The 20,804-nt window shown below is 38.7% G+C and overlaps 1 protein-coding gene across 2 annotated transcripts in view; it reads left to right on the top strand.

Moving 5' to 3' along the window:
- Window positions 1-20,804, top strand: part of GRID2 (glutamate ionotropic receptor delta type subunit 2) — a 751,024-nt gene that overhangs the window by 630,652 nt on the left and 99,568 nt on the right. For both annotated transcript variants that reach the window (XR_008233407.1, XM_052776367.1), the window contains exons 12-13: window positions 9,379-9,517; window positions 19,972-20,167. Coding sequence is in view for 1 of the 2 variants with exons in the window: in XM_052776367.1 (XP_052632327.1) it covers window positions 9,379-9,517; window positions 19,972-20,167 (335 nt within the window). In the remaining variant the exon portion in view is untranslated. The remainder of the gene's footprint in view (window positions 1-9,378; window positions 9,518-19,971; window positions 20,168-20,804) is intronic.

Here is a 20,804-nt window from a genome sequence, read left to right as displayed (position 1 = left end):
CTCGGATGTAAGTCACTTGAGCGTGTTTAAAATCCTTCTCACCAATCTTCCATTATTTTCCCACACTTGGCATTTGAAGACAGATAGAAAAATAATTTGATAATAGAAGTAGCAGAGACTCAAACTTATAAACACTCTGTAGATTGCTAATCCAGTGGTGAGCCAATACTGTAGTAGGCTGAAATGCTTTGCACGGGGTAGCACTAGCTCTTTCCTTGGCGCTAGAGCATTTTCTAGCTTCAGAGAGGGATGGCTGAGGATCGGGTGTTTCAAGCAAAATAATTTGTGAGTAGTCATTTGAGCCATCTTTTGGATATTTCTATTTGTCCGCCAGGTTATGTGTCAAGGCTGTCCGACCAGGTTTATGAGATGGGTACACTGGGCCACAACTTGATGAGGGCTTGGTGACAGTGCCACTGGTCCTTGATTAGCCCCAGCATTTGAAATATCAGCATGGGTAATCTCTTCCTATTAATGAGGAAACAGAGCTGAGCAATGAGCCTTAGTATGCAAGTCAAATGCCAAAGGCACATCCAAACAGATGCGCAGCAGTAGCAAATGGAAGATTTTCGGAGGGAGTTTGCAAGATACGAAATATAACTTGGAGGTGATTACTGGCCAGCAGTAACCAAGAGTGACAAGGTAGCATGGTAATCTCTTTCAGATTGGGGCTGGCTCATGCCTGGCCTCCTCGGTAGGAGGTTGGGCGGAGCCTACATTTACCTGCACAAGGTTGTGCATATACCCTCAGGTTAGCTAGCTTCCAGAGTTGTTGATAAAGCTCTATAAGGATGTATAAGATGCAGCTTCTCAAACCACTTTACAGATTTCAGATGACTAGGAGTGATTAGAAATAAGCCTGAAGGAGAAGAAAGATTGTCAGATACTCTCCCTGTCACATAAAAGGGAGAAATAAATGAGGAGAGCTTTCTTTTGTGGATCATTGCTTCCCTTCTGGGAGGGCAATGAGGGCAGTGCTTCCTACCCAGCTGAAAGGAAACAATCTTCCAGGGAGGAAGTGTAATGAGATTAGTCAGGGGATCATTACACTAACAACAACAAATGGGAGAGAGTAAGTGATTGTTTAGTTCAGAATTAAGACGTTAAGGGAAAAAAAAAAATTAATCAGGGCACCAAATCACAAAGTGAACACATTCTTTAATTGCCAGTAGACCAGTGCGAGAAATCTTGAGTAATAAACAAGAGCAGTTGGAATTACTCACAAATACAGATTTGGTCTGCATGGTGTTACTGAAATCTAGTAGGAACATATGACACTATGAAGTACTGAAAAACAGATGGACAAGGTGGGCAAAAGGGGGAGAAGAGTGTCACTATGTCAAAATGGCATTAGGTATTTCAGAGGCATTGAGAACTTGCAAAGAATTGATCTTAATTTCTTGTGGGACCGTGTACTAATGGCTGGAGCACAAAATGAGGTGGGAGTCAATATCTGCTGTAGACCACCAAATCACACTGGAGTAGATAATGATTGGCTCCTCTAGTGCGTATCTGTAATGCATAAGGGAAAATGTGAGATATAATAGGGGCATTCAATCTGAATGATGTATGTTTCAAGTCTCAGGCTGCCCATGCTGAAGCATCTTGAATGCACATATAGAGCAGATGGGAACAAAAAGGAACATTGATCGCACCAAAGAGTTAGAAGCTACAAACTTCAGGAAAAATGACATGGGGAGCAAGTGTACACAGAGGTGAGTCAGAGTTGAGAAGAACAGGAAGCAGGGCTTTGTATATTTTATTAGGAGCTAAAGAAACCTTAATGATAATGGTGCATTAGATGAAGGTGATACCATTCAAAATAGTTATGCCAGACAGGCAATAAATATTTCTCTTCTGTGCTTGTGAAAAAACAAATTAAATACTTTCCATGTCAAGAGGATGTTAAATGGTAGCTACTAATGTCAAACATTTTCAAACCAGCAAATCCAAACAAACATCACCCAAACAATTTAAAACAGCTTGCTAAGGAGCTTCCAGGACCACTATTTGTTGATCTCAGTCCTGGAGCGTTGGGCAGGTTTTAGAAAGCTGACAAAAAAAATCTAATGTAAAGCCTGAAGACCAAAATGAACCTTCAACTCAAGTGTTTCTTCCATCTTAATTTATGGATGTAACAGCTTGAAAGACTTCACAAATATAGACAGACACTTGACAGTTCCAAAAGATATCACCATTAAAAAGTCTGGTATTGAAGTTATATAATTATACAAAACATTAGTATTTCTCAAAGAGTACAACAACAGCCCTTTTCCTCAAAATCATCCAGAGAAGGAGGAGGAAGGCTGTAGAAATAATGGGAAAAAGGAAGCCAAAGTGTGTCCATGGTAATTACACCAGTGGCATACGGAAAAATGCTTTGTAATTTATTGCTGGGAGCCACACCCGAGCCAGACACTGAACAGTGCCTGAAGAGAGACAATACGCCTGGAAGCTAGTAACAGAGGATACGCAAGGAGATTTTCAGTATAGACAGAGATAGGATATGTTTGGTTTTTCCCTTAAGCACAGTTCAACATATAAAGGACTCCTGTTCAGCAAAAAGAATAGGCCAGCTCTAAACTCAGGAGAGCTCTAATGCTGTTGGAGTAGGCATATGAAAATGTCTCCTCTATCAATTGTATGCTAGGAAGATAGACATCAAAAATTTATCTAATATTTCAAATTTTGAGAGTAATGAATGCCAACACTTCCATGAATTTACAATGGCTCCACTAAATTGTTTTAATGGTAAATAGAAGAAAATATGAAGATTTCTAAGTATTTCAACATTTTTAAATGTTTCAAATATCTCTTTTGAAGTGATTTTAGTTTCTCATTTACATCACGTTTATTTTTACCAAACTAATATGTGAGAATATCTTGACAATGAAAAACCCTGCTATGCATGACTTCTACTATTTTATAAAAAAAAAAAAAAAAGTTGCTTGATCTTTTGGATATGATGGAACCTTTTATAATCACTTTAGTAAAAAAAATTGGTTCCCTTCCAATCCTACTGCTTCCAGTGAACCAAAAAACCCCAATTCCTATAACTTACTACCTAATATATTTGGAGTATTGTCACAGTATTAATAGTAATGGTAGTAATAATACCTAGATTCAGCGCTCTCTTTTTAGGAAGTAAGACCTGAAGAAATGTTTCATGTGTGAAACAAAATATCTGAATGTCTCTTTTCATATATAAATTAAAAAATAAACAAAAATCACTACATTTTAATAAAAACAAAATGCTAGGGGAGAAACAGGTGGTGTGGTGAATAAAAGCAATAGCTGGCTCTTGAACTTGTCCAGACCTTGTGGAATCTGGCTGCCAGCCCTGCCTCATGCTCAGTTCCTTCCCTACTCTCAATTCCCTGCAATCTGCCAATATTTGCAAGGCTAGGGAATTCAGCCACTGATTTACAAGCTTATTTGAAAGGCATTACCAATTCAAGGGGTTGTATTGTCCTGTTGAAGAATACATGCCATGCCTGCTGTGGTCAATGGGTGTTAACTTCAGCACACAATGTAATATTACAAACTCAGGTTATGACATGCCAGCTTATATGCTATGGAAATGACTGCGTTCTGCACAGTTCAAGGAAGAAAGGAAAAGTATGGGTGAAAAATGAAAAGAAAGGAAGAAAAATTCATGATGAGAGATTTTCCAACACCTTCCAAGCTGCATTTATTCAGCTGGTACAAATAAGTACAGGCTTCATTGACTGGAGAGGTTTTGGGGTTTTTTTGGTCCTATACTGAATTGAACATTTCCAATTGAAAACAGGAGAGATTTTATATTATCAAGAAAGTTTTTAACAGAACAATAGCAATAGCTAAAGCCCTGAAAGATTCTGCCTTTGAAGAGCTCTGCTTTGCAGAGTTTTGTAAAGATATCAGAGCTCAAACTTTAGGTTTTGTTTCTCATGGCAAAAATAGCTGAAATATAAAATGCCTTTGCTGCTTTGTTAATACAAACTACTCCCCTTACACCACTCTTTATTAATGTCCCTTTCACAAAGAAAACATAAGATGTACATTGACCTAAACTGTTTGCAACAGAACTCTACACTTTATATTTGTGCAAATGGAAATTGCAGATGCACAGCATAATTGATGTGACTGTTCTAACAAGCTAAAGGCTAAACTGCAGCCAACTCCCAGTCCTTTGTGTCTTTTTCCAAAGGCCAATAATTGACTAAATGTGGGCAGAATTTTTGCAAGAAAAAGCAAAACCAAAATCTGTCCCCAGATAACCCACCCTATTATTTCTTCACCTTCCTTTTCCAAGCACAGTCAAGATCCTTGCTTTCAAGTTTGATAGTATTACAATTCCTCGACAAAACAGTCACAATTAACATCTTTTTTATGGTTCTCAAAACTATCTGAAAAAAATCTCGCTAAAACTCCTTACACAGAAATTCAGCTTACTGCAGACCTGCAGTAGAGACTATTGCAAATTAAATGATTGAAATTTGACAGTTATTCGCAACTGAGATATCTTCTTGAAGTGAGAATGGTAGGGTAGCCTTGATGGTAAGTATTGGTGACAAACTGAGTTTTGTCTATAATAAGAACCCAGTCTTTGGGATTTCCCTGGCAGCTGTGGTTATCACAAATAGAAACTGCAAGCTGTGATTCTTGTAGTCTCCTTCTTGTAGGAGAAGGGCAGACCCTTCTCATCCAAGCCTCTCTCTTCACATATGGGGTAGCTGCAGTAGACTCCCAGTCCAGCTCTCAACTCCCCCCAGAACCATCATTTAGTAGAGTTATCAAACTCAGGACATAGAATAATTGTGGTTTATGGCTTTTCTCTGTGTGTGTAGTTGTTTAAAAAGTACATTTCAATAATTAATCTCCAAAAGGCATTATTGTTCTCAATAATCAATTCTGAGTTTTCTCAACATTGTGGGCTCTATGCTGCCAAGCTATTTGCTTTGGTAATAGTAAAAAATTATTTTTGAGCTGGTAAAGCAAATGAATTTTATTTGTAAATACTGTACATTCCCAGTGAAGTTGTTATATTGATATTAAATCAGAGAGAGACCTTATCTTGCACATTTATTGCATGAATGACTGGTAACAAAAGTTGCCTCACTTTTCAGCAAGATGGCTGCTACCAGGCTTGATCTCAGAAGTGCCAAATGCGGTTAAAACTTCTACAAGAAACGTTTCACCATTTCTTTTTTGTCCACAAAAAAGAATTTTTTCCATTTCTATTTGAAACGCTTTCATAGTTCTGGACTACGCAGACGAATGCAGTTTCTCTTCAGGCAAACAGTTGACAAATCCCTGAGAACAAGATGTTTGAAGAAACAGCCTATGCATTTTGAATTATTCAAATTTAGTCCGGAGTTATGGAATACCAAGATCTCACCAGGCTGTGATCTCAATTTCCCTGTTTTGTCCACTTTTCTCATGATTTCATTCCTCCTCCTTGCCTGTAATCCTCTCTTGTGATTTTTTACTTGAAGAAACCCTTAAACTTACTGTTAAAAAGAGAGAATAACTTAAAAGGTATTAGAAATCTGTATGGGAGTTGTATAGGTTCACGTTTTATCTCCTAAGGTGGGTTTTTCCTGATATTTAAGTCTGTCATAATTATACATTGTATTGTTTGCATTGTCAAGGCAATGAGTTATTTTTCTTACCTTCTGATATTTAGCGTGAAGCACTTGGAAAGAAATGGGACTAAACAAGAATTCATAAGATAAGTTGCCGCCTAAGCCTGTCATCTGAAGTAGGCCAGCATTAAACTAGTCTAGGATTGATGAAGGAGAGCTGCATTAGATGAGAGTGGGAGGACTAAAAGTAATTTCTTTCACTGGCACTTCTACAGTAATTCAACTCTTTCAGAAAACTCCCAGTAAGATTGATTTTTGCTAGTTCAGTTTACTCTAGAAAAATCTCTTTTCCTTCCTGCACATGCAATCTGAAAATTTGAAAGGCAGATTAGATTTTTAAATGATTTTTAGTACACTTCAAAACTGTCAGCTGAATTATACTAGGAGCTGTAGTCACAACATAGGTAATCTATGGGTATTGGCATTTTTGTGCTGCATTATACCCTTCTGCCAGTGTACTGGAAGGGACAAGTCTAAAGAATAATACAGCCTCTGTATTCATTTGAGGTCTGTCTCTTAAGATGACAAAGCAACTCCAGGACTGCTGAGTGTCTTCTTTGATTTCCATTTGTTTCATGAGCAGAGCTCAGTATTTTTAAGTGTTGCTCAGCATGCTACAACAGTAGTTTTTAGTATAACCACAACCAGCATGTTAACTCCCATTGATGAATTTTGCTATAGGAATGAGGTGTGATTTTACTCTGGTCACCAGCATGTGTTTACATGGCATCAGGTGGCCCCTTTGCCATTAGGGGTTATTAAGCTTTGCTGTTATGATACGAAAGATAATAACAGGGAAAGACTTGTTTCATCTTCTTGGCTCCCTCCTCCCTTGCACCATGTGTCCTGTGCATAGCCTCTTGTAACTAGAATATGCTGTCATCCATAAAGATGTCCATGAACCTGAAACTCATACTAGATATTGGGAAGGAGAGCCCAAGGAGGTTTATATGCATGTCCCTTCTGCATACTAATTTACAGTCAACAATTGCGACTGTTAGGTCTGTAGCTCTTCTTTGTGGTAATGTTAATGGAAAACCAATGACTGTTGCTCTCCTGAATGACTTGGTACTCTTCTGCACTGAGAAAACATGTAAATTTGGACTGAAAGAAAACTCTGGAAAGTTTTATCCCTACAAACAAAATCGGGAGAAGGGAGCAAAGAGGTTTCTTAAGGTGAGCTGTCATGGTGCGGGAAGTGTTTTAACAAACAGTATGATAGAACAAGACTGTATCACATTAGGTCTCCTAATAGCTGCCAAAGAAATGATACTGTGGCAGTAAAAGATCTTTGATTTTTGTTTGTTTCTTTCTTTCACTGAGAGAGGCAGACTGCCCTGCCCATACTACTTAAAAATCATGCACCTATGCAGTTGCGGTGTCAGTCTTGCTTTAGAAATGGTGGTTTAAGAAGCATCAGTGCAAAGATTTTAGAGTAGGGACGGGAGTGATGAATTATTTTGATATGTGTTTATTGTATGTGTACTTGGATGCAAGCTTTGTCCTCCACCTTCATTTATTGACTACTGATATATAAGGTACAACTGTGAGTTAGGAACGAGACTTCACAAACACATGGGTGAACTAAAAGCACTTGGGATGACCAGCACTCACAGTTTTTTAAAGTCTGTTGTTAACATGGGTGTTAAAAAAGAAAAGGTAACAGTGAATAGTGGGGACAACCTTACCAATGTATGGGAAAACTACACTGTATGAACAGTAGGGGAATGCTGTGGCTGAGAGGTCTATGAAGACTTTTGTGGTCACTTGTTGCACAGCATCCTCGCTTGAAAACCAGAAGGCAGGCGTGTGACTTTCAGTGGTCCTCTCTTTTCTGACATTTCATTTCAATCAAAAAAAAAGTCAGAACTTAAAGTTTTACTCATTAAGCTGAAAAATGAAAACGCAAGGATGTCCAGGAGATCATTGGCTTCTACTATATCATTCTGCCCATTTCAATTCAATATGAAGATTATCTCCAGGAATTGGCACCTGAAAGTTAAAAGTACAAACAGCCTTTCCTGATAAATTGATATCACTGTCTGCTCCTCTCATTTTATTAAAAATCATTTTTAAATGAAGTATTCCAAAGACATTGCAAAACCTGTTGTAAAGTAGAAATATTCTATTAAAAATCATTTAAAATTTATGTGGGAGAGAAAACCAAATCATCAGATGTTGAAGTTAATGTTCATCTTTTAAAGTCCTTATATTGAAATAATATCTCCCAATCTGATCAGCAGAATCTTATTTCAGATAATTACATGGCATCTTGGAAATAAAAGGAAATTTATTTCTGACTGCGCAGGTCTAATGCAGATTTTGTCTTTCAGTACTGGAATTCTTAAAAGGCGAAGGAATTCAATACTTATATACCAAAAATATAAATGGAGTCAGTTATTATTCCACATGTTACAACTCCACATCACTGAAGTAGGAAAAAAGCTTCAAATTTGTTTGTTGTATGGTGATGCAGAGTTCCCAATGCTTTGTATAGTTAGGACAAGCTTTGAACAAAACAATAAGGTGATTCTTCATATTCAAGCGTTGATTAAATATCTAGTTCATGCACATAATTGAAAATTATTTGTACTTGGAATGGGAACAGTTGTAATTTATATTCCCTTTAAACCTACTTGCTGGGGAAATGTGAAGGAATTTTTATGTAAGTGAAGATCCAGCACAAAATATTTCCAAATGATTGACTCTGTAACAAACTGCTTTTGCAAATCCTAGGTATTGTACCATCATAAGATTTTGCATCTGAGAAAGCTACCTCAAAAATAATGACAACTGTTCAAATTGCAGAGTGTAGGGGGAGAGGAAAAAGTTGAATGTTTTGAGCAGTTGACTGTGGATGTTTTTTGCATTCACCTGTTCCCTCTAGTTACTTGTAGCTGTGACAAAACTTATACTGCAGGGAAAATGGGTATTTTTAAAACAATGAATTTTCCTTCATCTAAAAATCTGTGATTTGTATGTTTTTAACTGAAAGAGCTCTCTCAAAGACTCTGAACTAGTGTGTTTTGGGGGCAGCTATTTGAATAAAATTAATGCTTTTCATGGCTTGCTGAACTGGGCTCTGGTCACACAAGCAGTGCTGTGCAGCTCATCCTGGTAGGTTTAACCACTGCTAATATTTTGTTTACTTGGCAGGTGGATTTTAAAGGAAAGCAACTATGGGAACACAAAACATTTTTGCATTCTTCTTCAACACATGATTTTTTTTTTTTTTTTGCATGTCCGAGTTCACTTGCAGCAAGTTGTACACATACATATGGTTCTCACGAGCATCTGCCTGCCTACAGAACTGTGAAAAGTAATTGTGTTTTGATGGGGGTTTTTTAACTTTATGTTCTCAAGAATGCAAGAAAAACTTAATTAAGGTTTGTAGATAAGATCTCTAAGGAAAGAACATTGTAAGAATTTACTTTTGCTGGTTTTGTTCTGTGATCTTGAAGTCTATTTCCATTACTGGACAGGACTGGCAGATGAATTGCAATTAAAGGCACAATAGCAAAAGAAATTAAATACAGTAATGACGGCTGACAGTGTGGGCTTCCTTCAGTGCTTTTCATTGCATAGAAAGTGTGGCTCCAAGTACTGCTCAGTTTACTAAAGCACCTTGCTCTAGTAAACTGCTTTACCCTGTTGACCTTGGGGCCTAGTTCTCCTGAGAAATGCATAAGCAATGAGGATCTGGGTTTCCTTCTGCCAAATGAAAACTCTTGCTTTTCCTTCTTCCCCACAGGAGGAGAGGTTCCATACACAACCCTGGCAACCCGACTGATGATGGGAGCTTGGTGGCTTTTTGCTTTGATTGTCATCTCGTCCTACACAGCAAACCTAGCAGCTTTCCTCACCATCACACGCATTGAGAACTCCATCCAGTAAGTTGATAATGAATGAATTGAGGGAAAAAGGAGAGTGATCATATGTATAAATTTATATATACATTCATATGTATAAATTTATATATACATGTATACTTATATATAAAATATATACTTATATATATAATAAATATATAAAATATACCCAAACAGTAAGTATATACATGTATACTTAAATATGAGAAAAGAAAAAAATTTTTATCTTCCTAAGAAGTAGTTTGGAAGCTAAAAAAATGACAATATACCATAGATTGCCAGTCTCCCTGAAGGCACTTTGTCTTTAGGATAAGAATTGTTGGCATCTGGTGGATACTCTTCCATGGCACATATATATACATGTGTATGCACACATACATATTTTGAAAGAAGCAATTGAGTTTGAGATAACCAGTGTATCAGTATTTGAAATGGGAAAGTATAAATTGTTGCTGTGTGTCTTCAGGCTATGCTTTCCATTCAAATGCATTCCACAATACTTGTGCTCTGACACTCTGATCAGGAGGAGCCCAATGCTTCTTCAGTGTATGGGGAGCTCAAAGCTGAATTCACCTTTTCTCGCCAAGGCAACAAACAATAAAAATTTACTTACTAGTCACCTGTGCTCCTTGTGCTCCCAGGTGCTCTTTTACTACATTAACAGATCACATTGTTCTCTTTTTTCTGTCTATTGGTTCTTTTGCTTCATGCCTCCCTAACATGAATGTCCTTGTCTTCCCCTGTTCTTTTTATGGTGAACTGTTTTTCTGTCACACCTTCCAGTCCTTTTTTCCAGATCATCTCATGTCTCCATACCACAGAAACCTCTCTAGGTCTCCTACCCTCTCTCACTGCCCTTTTGTTCTCCAGTCTCCTCTCCTTCAGCAAGCTGCATGCTGACTTATCCGCACTCCCACTGCTCCAGTGACCTCCCCCACCCCCAAATTCTTCCTCTTGGGTCAAAGCAGAGACTGGAAAATACAGCGAAGCATCAGCTAGCCCAGCACTCCAAGCGGCAGCTGGCCATTTTTCCATAGCAGGTTTTTAATCCATGAAAGTATGTGAGAGTGGCAAAGTTAGCCCTTCCCATAAATCCTTCTTTGCAAAAATGATAGAGTGACTTTAAAGAAGAGAGGCCCATTCTGCTGTATTTCTTCTTCCAGAAAGGTAAGAACCTGACCTTCAAGTCAGGCTCAATGCTGACCTTAGGAAAAATTCAGTTTTCTCACTCCACTTGTTGATTCAAGTCCCTGTCTTCTGTGTATCATCACCCTAAGGTCTTGCTGCCTCTAGTTCAGCTGCTTTCCAAATCTCTTTGAAGTGAGCCACTAGTGTAGACTGGGCAGGGGGAGCCTTGACCTCCTGTGAATTCATAGGTTAGGTTCAAGCATCACTGCATGCCAGCCAATCACCGCGGTCTCACTAAGGCACTTTTCCTCTAGGTGAAGATTTTCTACATACTAAAACCAATCCAGGCTTTGACAGCACATAGACAAGTAAACATCTGCAATAGCAGCCGAGTTTTATTTGCGATTGGGAGCCAAAGCTCAGACCCAAGAGCAGAAGCAGTCCCTCACTTTAGGTGCATGTTTATCTCCTGACTCTTCCCATTAAGAGCATCCTCTTGCACTTCATAAACCCTTTCTCTTTCTCCCTGAGTTGGGGCAGAGGAGGAATTTGGTGTCCTGTGGCCCAAATTGTGCAGGCATTACCAGTCCTTACTCGTTCCCCATTGGAAATGAAGTGTCTGTGGTTGTTATCCTTCCTTTCTGAGCTAACAACCTCAACACTTTCATCTATTAGAGGGCTAAACACTCTAAGACAGACACATGTAAAACAGACTAAAATCACATGAGCAAATCATTCCCCTGATGCAGTTGCATTACCAGTTAAATCAAGTTATCATTTTCTTTTGAGATCTGAATAACGGACTTTGAGATCATGGAATACTTCAGGGGTATTTCGACACAACCCAACTGTTTGACTCGGTAGTTCCAATTATAATCCCCTCACAATTTATCGGGGAGTAAAATGATATTCTGCGTCAATGTTTATCAACGTTGATCTTGAGGTTTTGAGGGAGGTTGGGGGTTTTATATTTTTTAAGTTTAAAAAGCTTTACATTTGACTAAGGAGCGTGAAGAAATAACATGGGAATTTGTACATGCAAAATAAATAATAATGATATATTCATTGATTCAGTTTGTCCTCATAAATATGAAATATGCCTCTGCATCCTGCTTTGAAATTATGTCCCTTCTAGTTTTGAAGTAGTCCAGAAAAATGTTCAAATTGCGGTGACAAATGTCTGAGTTTTCTTATCCTGTGTAAAAAAGAATAAAATATATCCAAACCATAATTTAATACATCTTCAGCTTTTTCATGCAGTTTATTATGATGTCACTAGAAAACCCTCAGTGGAATTCTGAGGTTATTATGTACAGTTGGGACTACATTGGTCTTTGTGCTGTATTATTTATGGGCAAAGTCACTGAAAATGTTTTATTCAGTAGAAAATGTTGCAGCTGGAAAGCTCCTGGAATGAAAGAACGAAGACATTTTTCAACAGCACTTGCAGCTCAAAAATAGAGTAATTAGATGTGTTAAGTATCCGTTAGGGAATGAAGTTATCCTAACTATGGTGGGAGTGTAAAACTTTAGTTTACAAAACTGCTAAAATTGGAACTCAAACCAGCACATAAGAGAGAGGCTGTTTGTTTACCATGCTGAATTACTGCAAAGTGGGAAACATGAATAAGCAATAAAGAAAAAAGCTGATGCTCTTTTTTTTTTTTTTAAACAGATCAAATTGTACCTTGGGGAGCTTTGAGGGCCAGAATGGAAATGAGTTTAAGTATTTAAAGAAAATAAACCAGATTCTGCTTGTAGTGCTATCCAGCCAGCTTCAGAGAAGTCAGTAAAATGAAAGAGACTGAAGTCAGTGGGTTTGCACAGATGTAACAAGTAGTTAATAGGTTTTCATTTCAGATTTCCAGCTAGCATCAGATATTACAGTGTGTTGTTGAAGGTACGGTCCTTGTGATATCTTTTAAGAAAGATAGGAGGATTCAAGCAGCCCACAGCACATTTCATTTCCATGAAACATTTGGGTAGTTACTGCATTTCAGCTTTTGGATGTGTAGCCAGTTTCTGTTCAGAGCTCTTGCAGCTTTCCTTTCTCAGCTGGCATGAAGGTTGGGCCACTTTTCCTAATCAGTGCCTCATGGTACCCAGAAGTCTATTTTGAGAAGAAAAGCATACAAATTTTTTTAGGCAATGCCCTAGGGGGGCCTAGTGGGATGTTCCCTTTCCCTAGGGTCTCAAAGTAGATCTTTGCCATATAACCTCACTTGAAGTTGATGGCATTTGTTCTCTGCTTCACTGATTAATTTGGATCAAATTGTTACAATTTTTAAATGAACTTAGAGGAACAAGAAGAGTAAGAGTGGGCGTTAATCTCCTTTTCCAGACAAATGGCTACTCTCAATACCTTTGGGATCTCAGCTTTTCATCTTCTGCCAACAGGCAATATCAGGAGTAGAGGCGCGCAAGTCATAAAGTAGTTCCTAGATGCATCTTTTGTTCACGTTTGACCCACACTGCAGATGACATTTAAATCAAGACAGTCAGCATTTCAAATGCCAAAACATTGTGGCAGCAAAGCAAAGCATAATTTCTATGTTCCTTAAATCTTTACATCACTGTCTCAAATGCAACATGAATGAATAGTAATTAAGAGTGGCTTTTCTTGGTAAATGCCAAATAAATTTGGAGGTCTCGAGCCATTTCTCATAGGTGCTGATGCTGTGAATTTCATCACTGAGCCAGTATTGCCATTACTGTGTTTTATGATTCCTTCAGGACAGAATTAGAGTCCATTGGCAGAGACTGATTTTACTCAGACTACTGCACTGCACTGTTTTCCTGGGTAAAGGGAGGGTGCCGCCACCTTCTCACAGGCACTGAAGTTTTGCAGGAAAGTTGGGGGAATGGGGTGGGCAGAGGGGAAGTCAAAGGATTTGTCATTTGAAAGGCCAGTATTAGGTGGTTTCAAGTTTAAATCTAATCCACTTCTAAAAGTGTGGAAGCTTGATTAAGACTTTAGATTGTATGCATTATACAGGGGAGAGTCTGCATCTTGTGTCTTCTGTAAAACAAGAAGGTCCTATTACGTTGTCCATGTTAATAAGTAGTACGTCCTATTTGATAGGTGAGACCTCTGCCTCCAAATAATGGAGGCATAGCAGTAAAGCATGTCTTTTGTCATCCTTGTTTTGCCTAGTCATTCTTTTCACAACATTTTTCCTAAACCATGATTCACTTGAAGCCAAGATGTCCCCAAGGCTTTAAAAAACTCAATACAACTGCCTACAAGATTTCTGCAAGGGGGGGTTGCACAAGAATGCAGTAATTGGAGTAGATATTTCCTTATGCTGAAAACCAGAATGTTCTTTAACCTTTCCTTTAACATGGTTCATCCAGATCTTCAAACTGGCTAGCAAGCAGTATTACTAGTTTCTGACACAGCTGTCACTGCCAACAATCAAATCTCTTGGCTTGCTGTGCCCTGTTCCCTAAGCCTGCCTGTGAATTAATCGTTAATGTCCCGAGGAAAAAAAAAAAAAAAAGAAAAAAGGCAGCATTGGAAAGCTTTATCTGAATTAGTCATAAATAAAGACTTCAGTGTAAACCATGACATCAGTTATTTTCTCCTAAAATTTAGTGACTACTTCTTGCAAGCAGTTCTGTGTAGCAGTCAAGTCTAACAACACGGCTAGCCTAAATTGATCTATAACCCAGATCTACAAAGATACTTTGACGCCCAAGCCTCTGACCTCAATGGCATTTAATCACCCAAAAAGGAATTTAGTTATTCCTTTATGGAGTTGACCTTTTGTTTTTCTACATTTTCTGTGTATTTTTTTAAACACTTTTGGCTCACATATATGAACAACATGTTACCAATTCTAAGTCTAGGATTTGAATTTATAGAAGTGAGTATACTTTGGGGAAAGAAACATATGCAAATCCTAATACGTTGGGGGTTTTTTTCTTCGCATTGGAAGCAGAGATAATTTTTTAAATTACAAAGTAATTAATTTGTACTAAACCAGAAAATGAAAGTGACCTGACAACTGCTGCCTGACTAAGGTGCAGAATACTAAACAAAATCAACAAATGCTGAAAAATGCATATGTCTGTTAATAATTCATCCTCAAATGACTCAGTTCATCCTCAGAATAGCCCTATATTGTAGTTAATTTGTATGGGATAATATTGGTATTTTCCCAGTAATTGTAATGAGAAAAAAACTTACCATAAATACCACACATAACATTTTTCCCCACAATGCTTCATGAGCGATAACCAAAAATAAGCTGAACTGTGACCTGACTGCATGGTCACTTCCCTAGGAGTAGAATTTTTCTATATACAAGCTCAGTTAAAGGTATTTTATTTTATAACAATTTTTTCAACTATATCTGCTTTTTTATTTTTAAATAATTTTTATCATTCATTACCTTATTGCTTCAAAATTAGAAATTCAAAGAGATGAATGTTTTAAAATGTGGGATTATAATTCCCTTACTCATGTTAGATATGCGCTTTGCTTTGCAGGTAGTTCAACTGAGATCGGTAAAACTATCGCAAAATTAAATTCCCATTCAGTGTGGATAATGGTATCAGCATTTGGGCATCAAAGGATACCCCATGGGAATTAATCAGATTGACAAATACTTTTTCCTTATTTTGAGATCTGGTGTGGCAGCTGTGTGGTGAGACTGGGTGACATAGTGAGGCTGGGCATTTATGTCTCTGCTAAATGTATTGGTATGAACAGAGAATGGGTTGTTTAATCCAGAAATAAAGGTCCATCAAACAATGTGTAACCTACAGACTAGGCTGGAGGCAAAGTAGTTACAAAAATTCTTTCTTCTGGAAAGGAACCTCAATAGTTTAATGATTTTATTAGTTCTGTCAAGGTCTGTCATTTCTCTTTGTTTTGCTGTACCTTAACTGCTAGGTTGTGAATGTCATACCAGTAGTCTGCAGAGTTGCAGGTTATAAAAAACAGATTCTAAAAGAGGTCATATATATTATGATCCCATTTGACATGTTTGTGTAAGGGGATGAAGCCACTGATGTGATAGGTCTTTTCCATTTTTGCAGCTTGCCTATGCAGCAGCATACGCACATGTATACCTCAAAGGCTGCAAAACTTCTTTCTCACTCCTCAGCATAGGGTCAGGCGAACCAAAACTTGGGATTTCCTGCTGACAACAGCGTTTAGTGCGTCTGTAGAGTTTCACTCATACTTGTCTTGCTTCTTGTCCTCTTGCCATCATTTTCTCAGCATAGAGCAGCACCTGCTGCAACTGTGAAAAGATGCAGAGCAGGGCAGCTGAGAGGCATCCTGTGTTTTAGGATAGCACACCAAACAGTAAAGAACTGCAGACTGTAGTTAATGCTAGACTTGGCAGCTACAACATGCCTTCCTGAAGGCATAAACATAATTCTCCTTCTTGTTATTTCCCTGCCGGTGATGCCTTTGTGTGTGATTGGCACTCCTGCTTGCTTCTCAGACTGTTTGTAGTACCCTTCCCATACCTGATGGTAGTATGCTTGTGGACTAACAGTTTGCGTCTTGTGTTGGTTTGCCTTTCTGAAAATAGCAAGGTTGCTTTTATAGCCACAAGCTATACAGAGGAGGTGGTTTTCTTTTGCGCCATTTCTAACCGTACTGTTTTGTGGCAGCAGCTACACATATCATTTGTATACCAGTTAGCAATAATATTTCAGAAAAAATGCTTTGTTGCTTGTTATATTAGAAATTATATGGCTATACAGAGTCTTGTAAAGTAATGATTGCAATTTTGCTAGGTGTCGTCACTTGGAATTGGAGACTCAGTAAATACTTTTTGTATGCTTTTCTAGCCATATGTATGACAAATAACACAGCAATTACGGGACATTACAATATGCATCCTGCGACAGTTCATTGCACTTCTCAGCACTGCCAGGAGATACAGAAGTGTATTCGCAGCAGCAGCAGTAACACAGAATGGGTGAATATAGTATGTTGTATTTATCTAGTGCCTTTCACCAGTGATGCTTCTGACAGATAGACAGGCTGTCAGTGCAACAGTAGTACACCTACTTCTACACAACACATTGCCTAATGGTGAAACAGAGAGAAATTCTCACCAAGGCCCACCGCTGTCTACCAGGGTGCCTTTCTGCAGAGCTGCACCCCAGCCCGTGTTGTTGCAGGAGGTTATTCCTCCCCAGGTGCGGGGCTTTGCATTTGTCCTTGCTGAATTTCATACCACTCCTGTCAGCCCATTCCTCCAGCCTTTCTAGGTCCATCTGCACAGCAGCCTGTCCTTGAGCAATCGGCTGGTACCCCAATGTCGTGTCATATGCAAACTTGACAACAGGGTGCTTACTCATCTGCTCCAGGTTATTGGTAAAGACACGTCCCAGGTTAGACCTCTGTGGTACCTCTCACCAGCCTCCAGGTGAGCTACCCTTTGAGCCTGATTATCCAACCAGGAATTTATCCAGCTGGTTTATTACCCAGCCAGGCCTAATGACCTAATTTGGATACAAGACTATTGTGGGAGAGAGTATTGAAAGCCTTGTCAAAGTAAGGCAAACTACATCCATTTCTCTAGTCTTGTCCACAAACTAAGTCATTTTACTGTACAAGGCAACCAGATTGGTCAGGCATGACATACCTTTGGTAAATCTATGTTGACTGCTCCCAGTCAGCTGCTGCTCCTTCATGTGCTCAGAAATGTGCTCTGAGAGCACTCACTCCATGATGTTGGATGACCAGCCTTAATTCCATTAATCATCTTTTTTTAATCTTTTTTGAATATAGTCTGGATGTTTCCTTTCTCCAGTGGTCAGGGATGTCCTCCAATTTCCTTCACCTTTCAAAAATTAAAGAAAGCAGCCTTGCAAGGACATTGGCCAGCTCGCAGCACACTTTGATGCAGCCTGCCAGGTCCCATGCACTTCTGTGGATCTAGTGCTCTCAATCAACCCCTGCCTTGTCTGGTTGGAATTTACCTGACCACCAACAGCTTGTTGTTCATTGCCTCCTTGAACCCTGCCTTTAGTCACAGAGACCTTGGAGAACTTGCTGGGGAAGAGTGAGGCAAAGGCGGCATTGAGCACCTCAGCCTTAGCTGTGTCTGCTGTCCCCCTCAACAGATCCACACTTTCCTCGTTCTTTTTAGTTCTGCAAATGCTGTTCTTGTTACCCTTGAAGTCCTTCAAGAGCACCCACTCTAGCTGAGTATTGGCTTTCCTAATGCTATCCAGAGTTGCCAGGAAGAGTTTCTAAACTCCTCCTTTGTAGCCTGTCCATACTTCCATCTTCTCTATATTGTTTGATGAGATGAAGGCCTTTTTGAAATTCTTGGGTTTGTTTAGTAATTCCAAAGTGTAATAGATGATTGAATTGCTTTCCCTGGAGAAACCTATCTGGTGGCTATGTCTAATCTTCAGTACTGATCTTTAGAAAAGTATCAATCCTTATTTCAGTTTATTTATTAAAGCTAAGTATAACATCTTAGTAGTTTACTTTTGTAATTCCCCTGATTACTACTAGAGCCTTTTAAAAGTATTTACTGCTTTCCTTTCACACACTGGCTGTAATGAGGTTTCATATTTTTGCTAACAGCTCAGCCGTTTCATATTTAAGCTTTCAGAACTTATAGGTGTTTATCTGGACTTGATAATATTATTTTTTTTACTTTTCAATTACAAATTAGCCACAGTACTTATTCTCCTGATACCTTAGTCTACTAGAGTCTTAGATTTTTCTTCCTAGAAAAGGGCATGTCTCAGTTCTCTGGCAGAAGAACAATATACTTGGTTACAAGAAAAGCTTCATTTAGCAGCTCACCTTTGATGATCCCATATGTGTACTGATTCTTTGCAGGTTCCCTGCTGCTTATGTTCTTGAAGAGGAATGCCATCTTGTTGGAGAAAGAGGAGAGGATTGTGGGATTTTTAATACCATTAGTTATTTACTCTTCAAAATTAAATTTATCCCTTCCTTGTACTTGCTATATGTTATCTGCTTAGAATTTAGCTCTTGTTCAATGTTTTTCTAAGCCCATATGTCTGAATTTCAAAGGATTTCTTTTTGACTCAACTAACCTCTAAACCCTTGCCGTTGAGCTCTACTGATTTTTTCTTTTCCTACTTTCTGTTGTGTTCAGCGGCATACAATATCCTTTGAGATCCGATTACTGTTTTCTTCAGTGCCATCCCTGGAACACCTAAGAATTCCTTCCCCCACACACACCCCATAGAGCCATTTTCACTAGCCTCTATATTTATGTGTTTCAGAAACACAACTTGAAATTCGATGAGTTTCCTACATTTGTGCTTGCATTTTCTGTGGCTGCAATGAGCTTTTACAAATTGCTATTGCCTACTTTAAGACAGCATTCAGCCCCTTGATTTGTCCTTATGTGTCATCCACTAGATTTGTGCAGTTTATACAAAGTTAATTTGTGCCAGGAAAGCTGTAATGGGTTTTAGGCAGTACACATACTGCAGTAGTTATTTTGAAACTTTAATGAATGCCATTAAAGAACCAAAAATACAGGAGAGCAATTCTATAGGACAGGAAAATAAAGGCCAAGAGGTAAGGAGACTTTAAAGCATTCTAATATACCTTTTATAAGTCCAAAGCAGGGTTGAAAAAAACTGTATTTGGGATGCTTTAGAAACTTCTAAACTGGTTAATTTTTCTTCTTATAGGGAATGGATAAGATAAGATCATATGTAAAGTAGAACAAATTTATTGGACTAAATAACAGGAATTGTAATGAAAAGACAGTTCATGAAACTGCAACAGAAATCTTCCTATTGCTGAAAGTAGTGTGGGATGTGACCTGTGTGATGGGTGCACAGTTCAGTGCAGGAATACCACCAAAAAGCTGCTCTTCACTGTGTAACCGAGTAGCACATAGAAGTACTCAGCCCAGGTGCTTTGGGCTAGATTTGGTGAGTTCTGGTGCTAACACTCCTGCTCCCCAGCAGCAGGGTGTGTGGTAGCACCACACTCTCATAGGCAGTTACCCAACTTCTGTTGAACTTGCTGCATATGGCTGGAGGGACTGTAATGCTCCCTTCTCTCCTTTGCCCCTGCTCAAAGGAGCTCAGTATTTGACAGCATCCTCTTGCTCCTTCTGTTGTTCTTTTTTCATCCATTTTCATTTTTTCCACCCCTTCCTTTCACTTCATATTCCTCCTTGTGTCTTAAATCATAAAAAAAATTTTTCAGTCTCACTTCGTCTTTTAAGAAAAAAAGAAAAAAAAAAAACAAACAACAAGAGAAACTGGCTTGACAACCATCTTCCTATATGTTGCCCTTTGCTAGCCTGCAGCTCATTCCTCTTGAAAATGTGGCTTCAAGTCTCCTGTGTCTCTTTTCTTCACCAACAATTAAGGTCTCTCCAGGATCTCTCAAGACAGACGGATATTCCTTATGGCACTGTCTTGGACTCCGCAGTCTATGAGCACGTCCGAGTGAAAGGGATGAATCCTTTTGAGAGGGACAGCATGTATACCCAAATGTGGCGGATGATTAACAGAAGTAATGGCTCAGAGAACAACGTCTTGGAGTCGACCGCAGGCATTCAAAAGGTACTGGTATGACTTCCTTTTTGCTTCCCATTGGAGATGCTCTGCTGTAATACCACATTTGTTTAATTGTTGCTTTTAACTGTAAGGGATGCATTTGCACCCAGATAATGATCATGCCTGGTACCAGTTTCTGCAAGCCCATTGCATTGGCATGGAGGATTAGGACTTCTCAGCTATGTAGCTTGTTTTCAATGACTTTTTAAAATGTAAGTACCTAGAGCGTTTGCTCTGAAAAGGATTTATAGGTACGAGAGATGATTAATGCATTTGTCGGGATGCAATATGGGAATAGGATTGCTGGACTTATAACCCCAGAAGACATGGCGATGTACTGTACAAAGCTTAAAGCACTTTGAATACAAGACATTGATTAACTTATTTTTGTAGACTCCTGACACTGAAAATCTTGGCTTTCAGTTGTAGCTCTGAGTCATGTATGTTTTGAGAGAGGCAGGCAGAAAAAGATGATCTGCATTTAAAGAAGAGTCTCACAGCCACCTTCTGTAGTGGGTTAAGCCGTGGTAAAATATTTTGAGAGCAGGAGTCAATTTTTGTAGGCACATTTGTGAATGCAATAGTTCCCTCCCATGTTTTTGGTTGACAGCTACAGCTTTTATAAGAACACTAATCCATGATA

This window comes from Harpia harpyja, chromosome 2 (genome assembly GCF_026419915.1).
Source record: "Harpia harpyja isolate bHarHar1 chromosome 2, bHarHar1 primary haplotype, whole genome shotgun sequence".
NCBI lineage: Eukaryota > Metazoa > Chordata > Aves > Accipitriformes > Accipitridae > Harpia > Harpia harpyja.
This window is presented reverse-complemented; position numbering and strand designations above follow the sequence as displayed.